Consider the following 16696-nt stretch of genomic DNA (forward strand, 5'->3'; position numbering starts at 1 on the left):
ACAATCTTACCCAAGTCTCCTTTTCTACAGATTGTTCTTCCAGCTAATCTCGTACAATATGGCTCTACAATTGTGCTAAGTGGGATTACATCTGGAACTTCTTTTTTCAATGGTCAAATTACCATTTACCCTTTTCTGATCGAAAAAGATCTGCATTGACCCTAATAATAACTAACTAAACCTAATAACTGAAATATTCTTCAATGAATTAAGGGCAGTCATTCCCCACTTCACTACAAACCCCTGACCATTATCCAAGCCCAGGTTCTCAATAAAACATGCATTATCAATAAAACAGTCCATGATAAAAAATAAATAAATAAAAATAAGCACAATGTTCAATGACATAAATAAAAAATTCCAGCTACTCATTCTGCTTAAACTACAATCCAAAACAAGTGTAAAAAAGTTATCACAATTCCAAAGCAGACTTCATATGAATAAAATGCAATAAGCTTACCTCCTGCTTAACTAGCAGTTAAGCCTTTTTGGTCTCCTGGGCATAATTTCTGCCTTTCCTTGTTCCCACCTCTCACATTCTTGGGTAACATCACCCAAGACAAACCACTTGGCATCAGCATTTTCCTCCAACTTTTGTTTAGATGACTATGCAAATCACCTCTTGCACTACCACAAACTGCCTATTGCATACCTCTTCTGATCTTTTGCCACAAGAACATGAGGAAAATCCTAGGCATTATCCTCTCCAGTTGTACTCAAAACTCATCCCAAAATTAACACCCATCCTGAAACACCAATATAAACCGCCATATTCACCTGGCATCTAACCAACAATATGGAAGCAAGCCTTTATCCAACCTCTACCTAAAAAGGGAAAAATCAAAAGTGAGGCATCAAACTATTTTCCCCATGCCCTCAATTCAGTATGCTCAAGTGATGAAGGTCATGAGCAACTGGATTCTTTCACTACCTGGAGAAGATTATCAATTAGTGATCACCAATGTGATTTCTGTCATTCTTCTTGCTAACCACTTTTCCTCACAGGCCATGGAAAGATTTGAAGAAACCCATGTGATCACTCAATACTTTAAAGCAGTGGTTCCCAAAGTGTACGCTGCGGCACCCTGGGGAGCCGCAGCTTCCTCACAGGGGTGCCGCGATTACAAAATTTTCATAATTTTATTTCCATTTTCAATTCAATGTGATAGGACATGACATCTAGCAGACCTGATGCAAACCAGTAACTCACTGTTTGCAGAAGCCTCTACAAATGGTTACTAGATGGCGCTCTACAATAATCAAGTTTCTCGATTGTTTTAGTAGTTTCTCAAACTTTCTTGGTACTTTGTGTTTGTATATAAATAGCTGTCAGTTTTGCTCGGTCTTAGTGTTGAATTAGTTTTCGGAGATTGTATCAACTGAATATTGTTGTGATTTAGTCAAGTGAAGATTTTGAAGTATTTCTTCTCGTATGTATTTTTAATAATGGATAGGTTTTTACTAAAGAGTAAAAAGCGTTGTGAGAGAGAAAGTAAAGAGAATACACCATCAAATAGTGGCAAGAGCATGAAGAAGTGTAAATATCAAAAATATGATGACAATAATTTGGACTTTGGTTTTACGTCAACAGAAATCAATGGTGAAGGGAGGACAGTGTGTACTGTGTATGACAGTTTTGGCACCAGAGCACATGCTACCAAGTAAGTTGAAACGCCATTTAGAAACCAATCATCCCAGCATGGTTAGTACATCTTGTGACTACTTTACCAGAAAGTTAAAAAAGTTAAATCAACAAAAAGGTAGTTTTTATAAGCAGGCACAAATACTACGCAATGCTTTCCTAGCAGGCACATAGAAGAAGAAGGTCGCAAAATATAAGAAGCCTCATACCATCGCAGAAGAACTCATTCTACCAGCTGCTGTAGATATGGTGAACATTATGATCGGTGGGTCTGCTGGGAAGATGCTTTCAAAAGTGACTTTGTCCAATAGCACCATCAGTCGTAGAATACAGCACATAGCTGAGGACCTCAATGATCAATTAATTGAAAAAATAAAACTGAAGGAATTTGGGTTGTAGCTGGATGAGGCCACAGATAATAATAATGATGCTCACTTGATTTGCTATGTATGGTTTATAGATGGCAATAAGTAGAAGACCTTCTCTTTTATAAAAGTATCACTGCTGGTGCTAAGGCTCAAGACTTGTTCAAGATCCTTGATACTTTTATATCCAAAAATAATTTGAAGTGGACTAAGTGCGTTGGTGTCTGTATTGATGGTGCACATTCCCCTCGAGGGTACATGGCAGGAATTTGATGATGATTAAAATTCTGGCCTGTCTTATGCTCCCACTGCACTCCCACTCACTTTTGATAATGTTCTAATATCCTTTCAACGTCAGTTCTCTTCTAGGGATGAAAGTTATATCCAGCTTATCATAGCATTAATAGCCTCTATAAAACTTTTTCTTTTTCATTGAAAAATTATTTCTCTCCTGTTTGACTCCTAACTCACCTAAGATCCAACCACTCTTGGAATATTGTTTTCAGATTTGGAGTGGTGAACCCAAAACTTCCCAAGAAAGAATTCTGACTGTTTTCAGTTACTTTCCCACAGCTGTTTCTGCACTATGCCTTTTTCTATAGGTACTTTCCTGACCACTACCATTCCTCCAATTTCTTCTAATCATATAAGAAATAGAGCAAACACTGGCCAACACCATACACTGTCCAACTCTAAACATAGCAAACAAACTTATCTTCCTTCATTCCATCAGCCTCTGGCCTTTAGAACAATCTCCTCCATACTGTTTCTCCCACTGAGTACAATCCCTAACTCATCTTTCATTGGGAAAAATCTCAAATTACTTCTTTTTCTCTAATTACTTACTCACACATGGCAGTGTTTTGTTATAAATCTTGTGATCTTTCATGCATGGGAATTATAAAATTAACTCACATTTTGTGGATTAATGGACAGAAATAACTGTTTTATGTGCTCTACTAGAGCAGCAATTTCTAGATTTGAGTTTGACATTTTGCATCATAAAGTCAACCAAGTACAGTACAGTAGACTATGCTTAGAGGCTTCACCTTCCTATCTTAGCATTAATTAGCTTTCTACAAAGCCAAATCACCTGACCAGTAGTTTATCAGTAGTCAGGTGAGCAGTAAGAAGGCATCTTCCCATTAATGGGAAGATGTCTTCTTACTGCCACATTTTTTTAAAACAAATTTGTCACACATTTCCTCATTTTCTCTCCTTGCATGTTAAGCTTGATGGCCTGTCAGGACCAAGTTGTTGTTGTCTTGTCCTTTGAAGAGTCTTAGATATTTCCACGTGCTCCTTGAAATGCTTTGGCTATGTTGATGATTTTGTTCATATAGAGCTGGTGATCAGGATTAGATTCTATTGTTTGCAAGGCTGCTGTAATTGCTGGACAGGTAAAAATGTGAGTGGGTGTCAGTTCAATATTAGAGCAGTTATTGCAGTTTCTGTATGTTCTCGTATCATCCTGTTTGGAGTCTTGCTATCGTGGTGGAGGTCTTTCTGTCAACACTGATTTCGAGAATTTGGTGGTGTATCCCTGATTTCAGTGGAATTAGTTTAGGACCAAGTAACAACTTTAAAACCTAATGTTCTAATAGAAGAGTTAATTCTACCTGCATAGTGCATTATGCTATAAATTGCATGTGTTTTTATAGCCTAAACAGTTTTGGTTTTGCAAGATGAAAAACCCTTCCACCTCTGTATGAGACCGCTTAACTAGTTTTCAATTGAAATGACCTCAAATCTTCTTTGCATTACAAACGGGATTTGGTCTTCACAATTAAAGAGCATTAATTGAAACCAACCAATCTACAGAGGCATTTACAATAATTACTTAAATTGACTAAAGACTTTAAAAAACTTCCAGCTGATGTAATATAGTCAAATTGTGACACTCAGCCAACCCCCCATGACCTCCATGGGGGTTGATTAAGGGTCAGAGTTCAATAACTGGAAGAAGATCATCACAAAGCCTTTTAAGGAATGCAAAAGACTGACCAAGGCTTCTGACCTAATCCTCCTCTTGTAGAACTACATTAATAAGTATATCTACTAGATACTGAAAAATTGAGGATGAGTTGGCAATTTCAGGTTCATTATGTAGACCAAAGGAAGGCAGTTGCAAAGCAGCTCTCAATGATGATCAAAAGTTCTGAAAATGTCAACAGCAACAGTGTGCATTTCTCTGAACCTTTCCATGGCATGTTCAGTGGTGGGTGGATGTAGGCTAAGAGATTAGCCATGGATCTAGATTAATAGAATCCATAATGATAGTCACTAATTAACTGACAAGCTTCTAGGTATTTTGGAACGGGTTGGATATATGCTTGCTTCTATGTGATGGGATAGGCACCAGCTGAGTATAGAAGATTGAAGAGATGATAGAGGTGTTAGCTCTGGAGCACAATGTTTGAGTACAATAGAAGCAATGCCAAATTACCTCATTCCATGCTAGCAATTTAAGCAAAAAATATGCAAGAATGTTATTAGAAAACAGGACTCTACTAAGTGATTTACCTTTGTCATCTATGCAGGAATTACAGGAAAAGAGTGATGCCTAGAGATCAGCTTTATCTTTGGGTGCTGTAACAGTTCTGCCATCTGGATGAGAAAGAGATAGAAGCATAGGTGAGCAAAGTTGCATCCTATGGCTTTAGCAATAGACCAGAAAGCATGGCTTCCATTTGGACAAGAGGAGAGGGTTTTTTAGCTATTGGTCTCTATGATGGCTTTGGATTTGATAATTTTTTTTTTTTTTTTTCACATTTATTGTATGCGTCAGCACTGGCTAAGTATGAAAGTGGGAATCTTGATGCAAGACACGTCACAGGAGGTATGTCCTGTGATGTGTCTTGCACAAGATTATGGTCCGAGTTGTCGAAAAGAGAGGTGACCTAGTTAAAAAAAAGATAGAAGTATTGGGAAACTGAAGGGGATTATTGAGAATTAGGGTAGGTAGATATAAGATTTGTGTTAGATCATTGCTTATAACAAAAGCTTCTCCATCATGAGCTTGTTCAGTAGTGTTAGAGAAGCGGAGCCAATTGGAGTTGGAGACATTCAGGTCACCTAGGAAGATTGCTTTGCTGTTGGGATAGTTGGATTGAAGATGGTCAAGCTTCACAGGGAGGAAGGTGAAGAGATCTGAGTAGGTTTTCAGAGTTTGAAGACCAGTAAATGCAGAAGATGAATATTATTAAGTGGAAAATGGAAACCTTAGGCCAGTGGAGAACAAAGGTAGAGGATTCTAAATTTGGTATTCTCATGAAGAGTATAATTTGAGCATTGAAAGTGAACTGTGGTTGATATAGTTGCAATTTGGGTTTCTTTTATGAGATCTGATTTGAAATCTCGACAGTGTACCCCAAAAACCCTGACTAACTGCTCCTAGCAGAATATATGGCAGTGAGATTATGCACCAATTGACTGGGAAAACCTGACGTTACTGACAGGTTCAGGCCTGTATGCTATCTGGCAGCCAGCCTGTTATCAGCATTTTAACTGATGTACCCTCGAAATGGGGGAGGTTCTGGGTCTCTAAGCATGTTAAGCATGCCCTTGAAGAGTATCACTCACACTACATAGAGGAAAGGACAGAGACAGGAACTCTTGCTCTAGAGATCAAACAGAATTAGCCACTTCTGCAAGCTCCCAATAAGCAATGGTGGTGAATAGGTGATGAAGGTCATCTATCACCTAACTAACAAAACAAAACACTATATAATGGGACATTTTATTGAGCAATACATAGCCTATATGTGAGTTGAAGGTCAGCAGTTACAAATGAAGAAGGTACAGGAAGTTGGTTTGAAGTTATATGAAGTTAGAGACAAGGGTACATTAATCATCCATTTGATGAATAACAGTTGGAGATAGTCAACTCATCTCATTTTTATGCAGATGATGTACTGTTAAATAAACCCAGTACAAATCTGCATGATTTGCTAACTAAATTGAATAACTGATGTAATAAATTTGGTAAGAAAATCAGTAATAAAAAGACAGATTATGAAAATGGGCATGAACATTGAAATAGCAATTGCATCTTGAATGAAGAATGCAGTTTTAAACAACGAGGATTTTGCTATAGCATGGTTTATAATTTTTAACAATTTGAAATATGCAAGCATTGTACAACTCTTAATGCAGTACGAATAGCATAATACTATTCGAATCGCACTGATATTCTGACTACTAAAACAATATCATAGTGATTTAGCATACCACAGTAATGGCTATATCAATGCATCCTTTAGTATTATTTCAACTCTGGTGTAGCAGTTGTGGTCTCTCTACAAAATTTTTATTTTTTATTACATACATCCTTCTGAGGGAAGAGGAAATACAACTTGTGAACCTAACAAACATAAATGGCTATAACACTAGAACCAAATATGAAGAGGAAGATATATTAAATGAAACCGTTACTGAAGCACCTACAAAAGAATTCTCATTAAACAAGCTTTTGATTTTCTTCTGATTGCTGATTTTCTTATGGCCACTGATCAGCATTGAATGAAGTTCAGCAAGCATTACAAAATGCTGTTCAATGTTACAAGCACACAGAGAAAATGAAGAAAAAAAAAAAACACTGGTTACTAGGCAGAAAAGGGGTGATATGATTGAGACAAATTACTGAGAGGTTTTTACAAGATTAATTCAAAGGAAATTTTTCAGAACATGTCTGGTGGTGGGAGAACTAGAGGACATTTATGGAAACTGAGTAAGAATGTAGTTAACAAAGATGCTAGAACTAGTTTTTTTTGCTTGGAGAGTAGTGAACGAGTGGAATAAATTGCCAGAGTCTGCTGTGGGTACCATGACTGTGAATGAGTTCAAAGCAAAGTATGATAGATACTGTACAAATGTTGAATAGTTCTTGACATGATGTTTAGGGTCTTCCTCGATGAGTCTAAGGACTCCTTGGAGTAGCCCATAATAATAATTTTTTTTCCCCTTTTATTTTTGCAATTTTTCATTTATTTTTACATAGTCCAGAAACCCCTGCTGAAACATGGAACTTTTTCAAGCCACTTCATGCCTCCAATAAGCAGAGCAGTGGTCTCACACCAGGTGATGAAATTCATTTTCCACCTAGAGACAACCACAAACATCTATGCCCATGCTGGGATTCAAACCAGAGACTTATTGGATGGAGAGAGTGAATACATTAACCAACTGGCCAACCAGGCCATGTGTTTACTTGCTCTTGTCTCCCGGTCACAGCTGAGTAAACAGGAGAATATGCTATTAGAGTTCAAATGGAAACAACAATGGTCAGCTTTTGGGATTCAAATAAAAATTTCCATAACATATTATTAGGAAAAAAAAAAAAACTTTCAATTACGATTGCTTCCCTGAACTTTTGAGACAAGCATGCAATCATAGTTAAAATTTGGATGATGTTAAGTTTCATAGGTTTTAAGAACCATATGATCAAAATTTAAAATCTATTGGAGTGAAGAATCTTGATTTGATTCCAAAGAACTCTGCATCTAGTATCATTGGCATGGGAAGCAAAATCAAGCTTTTCAGATTCCAAGAATTTCACGAAGTTCCTGATGTTCTTGGATTCTAATCTCAGCAGAACAGCAAAGTCTACATAAACATGGTATTGTAAAATAGGAGGAAATATACTGGAGTTAATAAAATTAGCCATTATTAGAGTATAGGAGAATGAATGAACTATTTGGGGTTTTTTTGGTCAAATTTATTTTAAAACTAAGTTATACCAACTAGTTACACCAACTGTGGCTGTTGGCTTCATCAGGGTAAAAGATGTATAAAAAATAAGAACACTTAAACGTTAAAAACTATTTACACTAAAACCATAAAATGAACTGAATACAATTGCATTTTTATAGAAGCAGAAGAACGCGTACATCACATGCATAGCGCGTGTATGATCTGCTAGTTGCTATGTAGGAACATTCTGTAGTTGGCAGCAAAATTTAATTCTGGCATGTTGAAAGATCTAATGAGGGTCTTCCAAATCTTGGGCAAAATCAATCCTTGGTTTCTGTTAAGGTTTTGTTCTGAACAAAGAACTTTTGTGTCTTCGTTTTTAATTCAGGAGCAGAAGTCCTCCTCAACAAGAAGCCACAACAGTTCTCCGTTCAAAACAAAACCTTAATAGAAACCAAGGATTGATTTTGCCCGAGATCTGGAAGACCCTCATTAGATCTTTCAACATGCCAGAATTAAATTTTGCTGCCAACTACAGAACGTTTCTATATAGCAACTAGTAGACCATACACGCGCTATGCATGTGATGTACGCGTTCTTCTGCTTTTATAAAAATGCAATTGTATTCAGTTCATTTTATGGTTTTAGTGTAAACAGTTTTTAGCGTTTAAGTGTTCTTATTTTTTATACATCTTTTACCCTGATGAAGCCAACAGCCACAGTTGGCAAAACTAGTTGGTATAACTTGGTTTTAAAAAGAAGACTGGTAACAAGGTATGCAACACAGTGAGAATTACGCATCAGGTCAGAAGTACCAGTCAATCTTCCACATTCCTTACAGATTATGAGTCTCCCTCCAAATTATCTAGCTTAGTGCTGTCCAATTGGCATTCCCCAGACTATGTGCAGCCCATAAACGAAGAATAAACCAAATTTCATTTCGGAATTTTCTTCTCTATTCTACCAGAACATTCTGTGGTTCCTAAGTCATTATCAACCAATGATGTAAGATTATAAAATATCTTACATTTTTAATACATGCATTAATATTTATTTAAATGATTGTATGCACTTTCAGCTTGATACCCTTGTTACTGACTGCTTAATGGCATGAACATACTGCAATCAAGCAGTATGTTCAAACACTGTATACAATCTTGTGCTGCAGTTATTTTAAACAAAACAAAACTTATGAATACAAAAGGAGTTTTATATTTTCATTAATAAATTTACATAATTTAAGTAAAGAATTTTAAGTTACTGAATTATATTTAAAACTAGTGTATGTGTATTTCTCTAGACAATCTGGCAACCAACTGATGAGAACACAAAACCTTCTACAGAATTTTTTTCAAATTAAGTGGATATTGAATCCAACATTATTTCTTAGTCGAATAAGAAACTCAAAAATAAAAAATCTAAAAGTTTCATGCCGAATATAGAAACTTTTAAAAGTTCGGCAAGTCCAAGCATAAGATTATGTTTGAACTTGCCGAACTATAAGATTACATGCTGGGGCAAGTCGTGGAGTAAGCTCCGATCACTGTCCTTAGTATTTTCCCATTCCCAACTTCTACAGAACCTTTTTTCCGTGCATTACATACATACATATCTATTTCTACACGTAACAAAAGTTGGTTTATAGAAGTGTGTTTGGGTAAAATTCCGCAATTATTCTAAACTTCCAAAAATAAAAAAAAATACATAACAAACTTGTAGCACTCCTAAACAAACAAGAATGTCTGCAGCTAACATTTTTCATGCCAGATATGGTGACTTGCTTCACAATCAAATCTGCTGGTTGCGTGCTGGAAAATGTTTGAGATTTTTTTTTAAATTCTAGAAAGTTCTTTTTTTTTTTTTAGGGGAAGAAATAAAATGTGATTTTGATCTAACTAAAAGTCTTAGTGAAATCACTTTCCTTACTGTTATCAAGCAGTAAACAAATGCATTAAATATTGCTCTGCAAGGAAAAGACCAAAATATCTTTATAATCATATAGCTGATTTTTGTAATAAGTTGACATTGCTAAAATCAAAGCAAGAATAAAAGTTATTTCGAATCACAAGGAGATATTTTTATGAAATATGCAATATTTGGTGAAACTATAAATTTTAAAATACATGTGCCTTAAGCTCCATACACTGTTAAGAATTTTGATGATTGGTATAAACTCCTAATGAACGCAAACCAAGTATACATCTTCCAGCAATCCACTGAATGCTGACACTGAAAGCACAAACTCTAATTATCAAATACGGTTAATGAATTATATGAACTCCAAGCAGATGGCTAGTTTCACTGAGAGACTGAATTGTTTCAGCTTTTTTTCACTGAGAAATTCTACCCAAACATAAGAGTTGGAATTAAAAATTATTTAAATATTTGGAAGTACTTACATATGCAAGAGGGCATTTTTTGACATGAAGTATATATATACATTACAAGCGATTACTTCAGAGTGGTAATCACGAAGTGCAGTCTCCTGTTCCAATTAAATGATATGCTTCCCCCGTTAAGTGAAGAAAACTGGGAATTTTCTCAATTTGGTTTTATTCCTTAAGATTTGTCCCAAATAAATGGTTATTTAATTAAACCAATGGTCCAATTAACTGGATTCCACTGTATTAAAAAGTGGTCCACCATTTAACTTAAAAAAATTGGCCCATTGCTCTATAGATGTTGGACAGCACTGATCTAGTTTCAAGTTCCCCCCCACCACCATCACCAATTAAATAACCATTTATTTGTCCCAAATAAATGGTTATTTAATTAAACCAATGGTCCAATTAACTGGATTCCACTGTATTAAAAAGTGGTCCACCATTTAACTTAAAAAAATTGGCCCATTGCTCTATAGATGTTGGACAGCACTGATCTAGTTTCAAGTTCCCCCCACCAACTTATGTTAAAATATAGCCAAAGTGTATATCCAAACCTTTATTAAACATGATCAGCATCTGTATGTGAATGTTAAATAATGTATATTTATAGTATTTAAGTTGACATTAAACAAAAAATGTAGGGAAATTATCTTTCTTTAGCCATTTTTAAGGATAAGAAATAAAATTAACAGAATAATAAGATAAGAAATTTTAAAATATTAATCAACTTTCTTACAGCAATAAATAATACATGGTGTGAATTAAAATTTAAATGTGAATACAATTAAATTCCCAGAATGCACACCTAAAAACTATTTGCTTACTGGCAGACCAGTGATATTATTGTCTTTAACGTAGTCCCTATGCGCAGCATTTAATTAGATGGTGCTACAATTGTTCAAAACATTTCTGGAATCCTTCTGAATGCTTTTTACTAATGTCACTGCATGATGGCGGGTGTTAGAAAAGTGGGCTAAGTCTGGTGAATGTAGAGGATGGTCCAGAAACTTGCAGACAGCTACAGCATCATGTGCTTGAACATTGTTATGATGGAGGATCCAAGAGTGTTTCACCAAAGTTCAAGCCTATTCTTATTAAAGATTCATGTAACCATGCCAGCTTCTAAACAATGTTGATGCACTGTTTATCCTTCGTTAATGAATTTGAAGTGAACTATGCCCATAAAAAAAAAATATATATATATATATATATATATATATATATAAAATGATAAGCCATTTTATGTCACGTTTTGAAACTCAGGGGCTAGTGTTTAGTCTTCAAAATCAAGAAGAACTGGCCTACAGTCCGGAACTTGGGGGGTTGGGCGGCATAGGTGCCTGGGGGGGTGCAACCCCCGCCCCTTTTGAGTCTTCAAAATTCAAGTCAGAATTCAAGGAGAACCGGTCTACCATTCCGGAACACTGGGGAGGGGGGACATAGCCCCCTATATATAAAATAAAAACAAGCAAGCATTAGCTCGATCTCTGATCTTGATATTTACACTTTTTTCTTGGGACTTGACAAAGATGAGAAGTTTTCTTGTATGTTTTGGCATTTTGTTTTAGGACTTGATCCAACTGTGCCAACTGTGAAAAAAAAAAAAAAAAAAAAAAAAAACACAAACCAAGCCACAACTGCTTTTCATTTTCATGTGAACTGCTGCAGATTTGCAAAACCATCTTTGCAGAATTTTTTCTCATTTCTAAAATAGGTCAAAATCTTTCTTACTATTTTACTATCTAAAGTTAATTAATCTATCATTAACTGTATACTTAATTATCTGTCAGACCAAATTAATGTCCACTCTTTCCACAGGTTTGATGAGTTTGTGGCTGCCTGGTTCTTTCATCTTTGCTCACGTCTTTCCTGTCTCTCTCTCTCTTGACCACTTATATAACTCAAAGGCATTAGATTTTCATGAACTCATAACCATAAACCACTCTTAACATGTCTAGAGTTTCACAGGGGCTTTTGCCTAGCTTTGCACAAAACTTGATGTTAATGAATTGTTCTAAATTCCATTCACTCAATTTACTATTTAAAAAAAAAAAGAGAAGAAGTAACAAACATACTTGCAAACTTGTCAACTGCTGGCTTTATTGTTTAGATATGATTCAAGGCAATAAAACATAGACATGTCCAAACAATGCACGTCATATGTCTGTGCCTGATTTGTAATGTGTGCAAATAGTACGAGACAATTCTGGGAATTTAATTGTCACATCTTATACATAAATAATGTATAAGGAAAATTAAAAAAAACTTACAGGCTGCATCTTCATTATCTGACAGCACCCAAATCTTAAATTTTTTATCATTGCTAGTTGTAACAGCCATTGGATCAGAATTCTGTCCGAGTAATGGAGGACGAAACTTAACAGCATTCACCTTATCATAATGAGGATCATGCACCACAGTAATGAGTACATACCTGAAACAAAATTTAAACAACATATGTGTAGATAGGAAATTAATAATGATGTAATTTTTTCATGTAGTACTATCATATCCTGTACACCCCTTGAGGGTACATAACAGGAATTTGATGATGATGATGATGTGTAGGTGCTTGCTTGTATTCAGATGGATTAATATTTATTAATGTCTTTATTTATTATTAATTTATTAATGATAACTAAACAAGAAAGCATCTTTTGCTCCATTTCCTAAGAATATCATATCAATGGTTTTATCTTGAATGAACTATTTCTTACCCAACCCTCACCTCACATCCATGAGTACAAGTTGATTTGGGCACTAGAGCAGTAAACAAGATCAGCTATTTAAGCAATATTTCAGCCAATGCCCAAATACTTGAAATATTTTACTTGTTTTATAAGTTATTCACTCAGAATAAGTTGATGATTATTCCTATGCATTTTCCCAGTCATGCGGTTAGCCTAGTGGCTGTGCGCTTCACAACCATATGCCTGGGGAAGGAGTGTCCTAGGTTCGATTCCCGTCAGTGACGTGAGGAGCTGAAGGATCTTCCTCAGCCATAGCCAAGTTAGCCAGTCTTAGGCGTGGACAGTAGGGATTTCCCCCCAGTTTATCCTTGAGTTTTTCATTCTGCAAAGTAGGCAAAACTGGCTTTGAGAACTCAATACTACAGGACATAGGATACACTAGGGCATAGGGCTGACCACCTTATCCTATGAAAGGTTTGAGGTCCGATGATTAATAAACCTTTGACACCGCAAGGTAAAAGAGGGTATAATGAAGATGAGATCTTTTTATTACTTATTTTCATATCATATTTAATACAACAGTTACTCTCTTTAATTAAAAAGGCACTGAGTTTTTTTTAACTTAATACAGATGATGTTGAACAACATCTGCATGATGTAAAATTCTAAGAGTGGAATACTTCTCATTTTAATATGTTTAGTTCCACTAAATAACAATGGAGTGTGCACAAAATTGTCTTCCATCTGATTTTACATACGATTTTCCTGTACCTCCTTCAATTCTAATGTTATGTTGACTTGCAATCTGTACAGAGCTATATATAGCCTCTATTTAATGTCCCATTTACCCCAAGTCATTTGAACAATTTCTCTTGGTACCTAATGATACACATTTTCCAGATTCCAAATACAAGGATTTATATTTAAGATCCTTAAATCTTGAGATTTAAGGATATTAAATACATATCTTTGTCAGCTTTCCCAAGTTTCTCTTCTGAGTTTCTCATATATGCTTCCTACATGGAATCAAGTAGAAAAATTCTTCCATAATTTGCGAATTATTTCCATTTTATGAATGGATACTATGATAGCTCTGTTCCAATCAACTGGCATTTGATCTTATAACCAGTTCTTCTGAATTGTCTAGCGTAACCACTGTAAAACATATATACTTCAATAATTTGAGAATTTTTGGTAAAATATCTACTCCAACAGCTGTTCCACATTTCACAGCTTTTTCTACCCCTAGTTTAATATAAATTCTTAGTTTTTGGCCTTTTACTAAGAGACATAATTCTATCTGGGCCATTAAGGGATTGGTGGCACACAATACTGGCAACCCTCTGTTCACGCCAGTTCAATTTATGCCAAATCACAATAATGCCAGTTGTCTGTGCATGCTTTCTTACTGTAGTATGGTTGACTGAGAAATGACACTAGCAGGCACTCTAGTATTTGAGTGTTTACCGAGCTACTAACGTATATGTATCAAACCTAGTTTTAATGTTGAATCTACCTAATTGTTCTATTTAATTTTTTTATGTACATACGTATTTAAATTGATAAAGTACGTAATTACATACCATGTCTGATAATAGAAGTGCAGAAAAATTAGCAGAACTTGGTGTTAAGAAGGAGCAGAAATCAATCACACTTGAAAAGAAGATGGAGGTGATTCGAAGAATGGAAGATGGGCAGACAAGTGCTAATGTCTGTAGAAGTATGAACTTACCTCCATCGACTGTTACTACAATTATGAAAAATGCAGATAGAATAAAACATTCTGCATAACAATCTACAGCAGCACTAAATGCAAAACTTGTACGTTATAGCAGGGGTAAACTTCATGAAAAAATTATTATCATTATGGGTGAATGACTTGAATCAGAAAAACATTTTCCTCTGACGCAGGCCGTTATAACTGAGAAAGCAAAAACAATTTTTGGGGATCTTAAAAAGACAGATGGAGGTGAAGAGACATTTTTAGGAAGCAAAGGTTGGTTCATGAGATTTAAGTCTCGAAGTACGTGCCACAGTGTCAAATTATGTGGTGAGGTGGCAAGTTCAGATGTTGCGGCAGTGGCTGCTTTTCCTAAAGAATTTCAAGACTGTGTAGAATAGGAAGTTATTCTCCTGATCTCATTTTTAATGTTGATGAGACTGGGCTCTACTGGAAAAAACTGCCATCATGCAACCTTTATTTCCTGTGAAGAACATTCCACTCCAAGCTTTAAAGCTGCAAAAGATAGACTTACGCTTTTGTTGGGTGCAAATGTCTCCAAAACTTTGAAGCTAAAACTAATGTTGGTGTACCATTCACAGACACCACGCGCCTTCAAGGGTCTAAAAGGCCATGCTGCCAGTCTATTGGAAAGGGAACAAGAAGGCTTGGGTTACACAAGATGTTTTTATAGATTGGTACACAAATTATTTTTGTCCTACCATGCTTCGCTTCTGTAAAGAAAATGATTTGCCAGCCAAGGCATTGCTTCTCTTGGATAATGCTCCTGGACATCCTCAAAACCTTGCTGAAGTAAGAACACCATTGGATGTCAAGGTTGTTTACATGCCCCCAAACACAACATCGCTTTTGCAATGGATCAGGGGATTATATCAATCTTCAAAGCCTATTACCTCCATATAACATTTATGGAAATGGTAAGAGTTTTGGACACTTCAGGAAAAAATATTAAAGACTATTGGCAGTCATTCGATATTTTGAAGGGCATAGAGGCAGCTTGGAACGACATGTCAGCAAAGTGTTTAAAAGGAGCATGGCGAAAACTTCTTCCAGCATTTATGCACGACTTCGAGGAATTAGAGCAAAAGGAGAATGTTATTGAAGATGTTACCAAGCTTGCGCAAGAGGTGGGATTGTACGATATTACAGCTGAAGATGTGACAGAAGTCTTAGAGAGAGCCATGAAAAACCGCTTAACCGTTTTCTAATGAAGACTTAAAAGAATTAGCTGAACAATTAAGTCAACATCCAAAGGAGGAGAAAGAAAATGAAGAAGGTCCTCTGAGAGATATGAAAATGGTCGATTTACAGCGTATCCTTGCAAGCATAGAGACATTGACTGATGAACTCTGCGAAATAGACCACGATTGGGAACAGAGTGCGAACGTAAAAAGGAGTGTAATTGCATCTATTCGACCTTACACTGAACTCCTTAAAAAAAGAAAATCTAGGCAGTTAACATGGATACTTTAAAAAAAAAAAAAAAATGCAGGTGATCCAAAACGAGGAACTTCAACATAGAAATATGTAATATCGTTTCAAAGTTTCATATTTTTTGTATATAATTTTGTTTTGTTTTCGTTATTAATAATTTTATTTTAACAAATATATATGTATGTATTATCAAAGCTTTAAATATAATAATGTTACACATACTTCATGTGCATATTTTTTGACTGAGCGGAACATAACTTCATACCTCCCATTAAAATTGGGTTCGTTTTACGCCAATTTGGTTTACACTTGTTTTTTCAGGAACGGAACTGAGGCATAAACCGAGGGCTGCCTGTATATAGCCTCTCCCAGCCAAGTCAACCACACCTTGTGTGTATGACCTGTTTCCAAAAGATGGGGACTTCCTGGCAAGGCAAATATAACCATCTTAAACGCATACTTTTGTATGCTGGAGGAAATGCCATCTAGATCTCTAGGTGGTACATGACTTACCCAATGAAACACCACTGCTCTGCTTATTGGAGGCATAAAGTAGTTATGGCTAGGTTTTGTTTCTAGAGTGGGGTCACTGATTTATGTCTACTCCATTTCTTCTATGTGGGTGATGACATTGCTAGCCATGGTGACCTATAGTAAACACACCAGTTATTGAACTAGAGAATCAAGACTTCCACCATTCAAGGGTACAACAGTGCTTCTGCAAACCCCTGTATCCTCCTCTCAGGTTG

General features: G+C 35.8%; 1 protein-coding gene across 2 annotated transcripts in view; it reads right to left on the reverse strand.

Annotated features, from left to right (window-relative positions):
• Positions 1-16696, reverse strand: part of l(2)05287 (WD repeat-containing protein l(2)05287) — a 211380-nt gene that overhangs the window by 74093 nt on the left and 120591 nt on the right. For both annotated transcript variants that reach the window (XM_090402934.1, XM_090402935.1), the window contains exon 12: positions 12353-12516. In XM_090402934.1, the coding sequence (XP_090259060.1) occupies positions 12353-12516 (164 nt within the window). The remainder of the gene's footprint in view (positions 1-12352; positions 12517-16696) is intronic.

The sequence above is a fragment of the Typopeltis vanoorti genome, chromosome 13 (genome assembly GCF_054136105.1).
Source record: "Typopeltis vanoorti isolate ZY-2024b chromosome 13, IOZ_Tvanoo_1.0, whole genome shotgun sequence".
In the NCBI taxonomy this organism is placed as follows: Eukaryota; Metazoa; Arthropoda; class Arachnida; order Uropygi; family Thelyphonidae; genus Typopeltis; species Typopeltis vanoorti.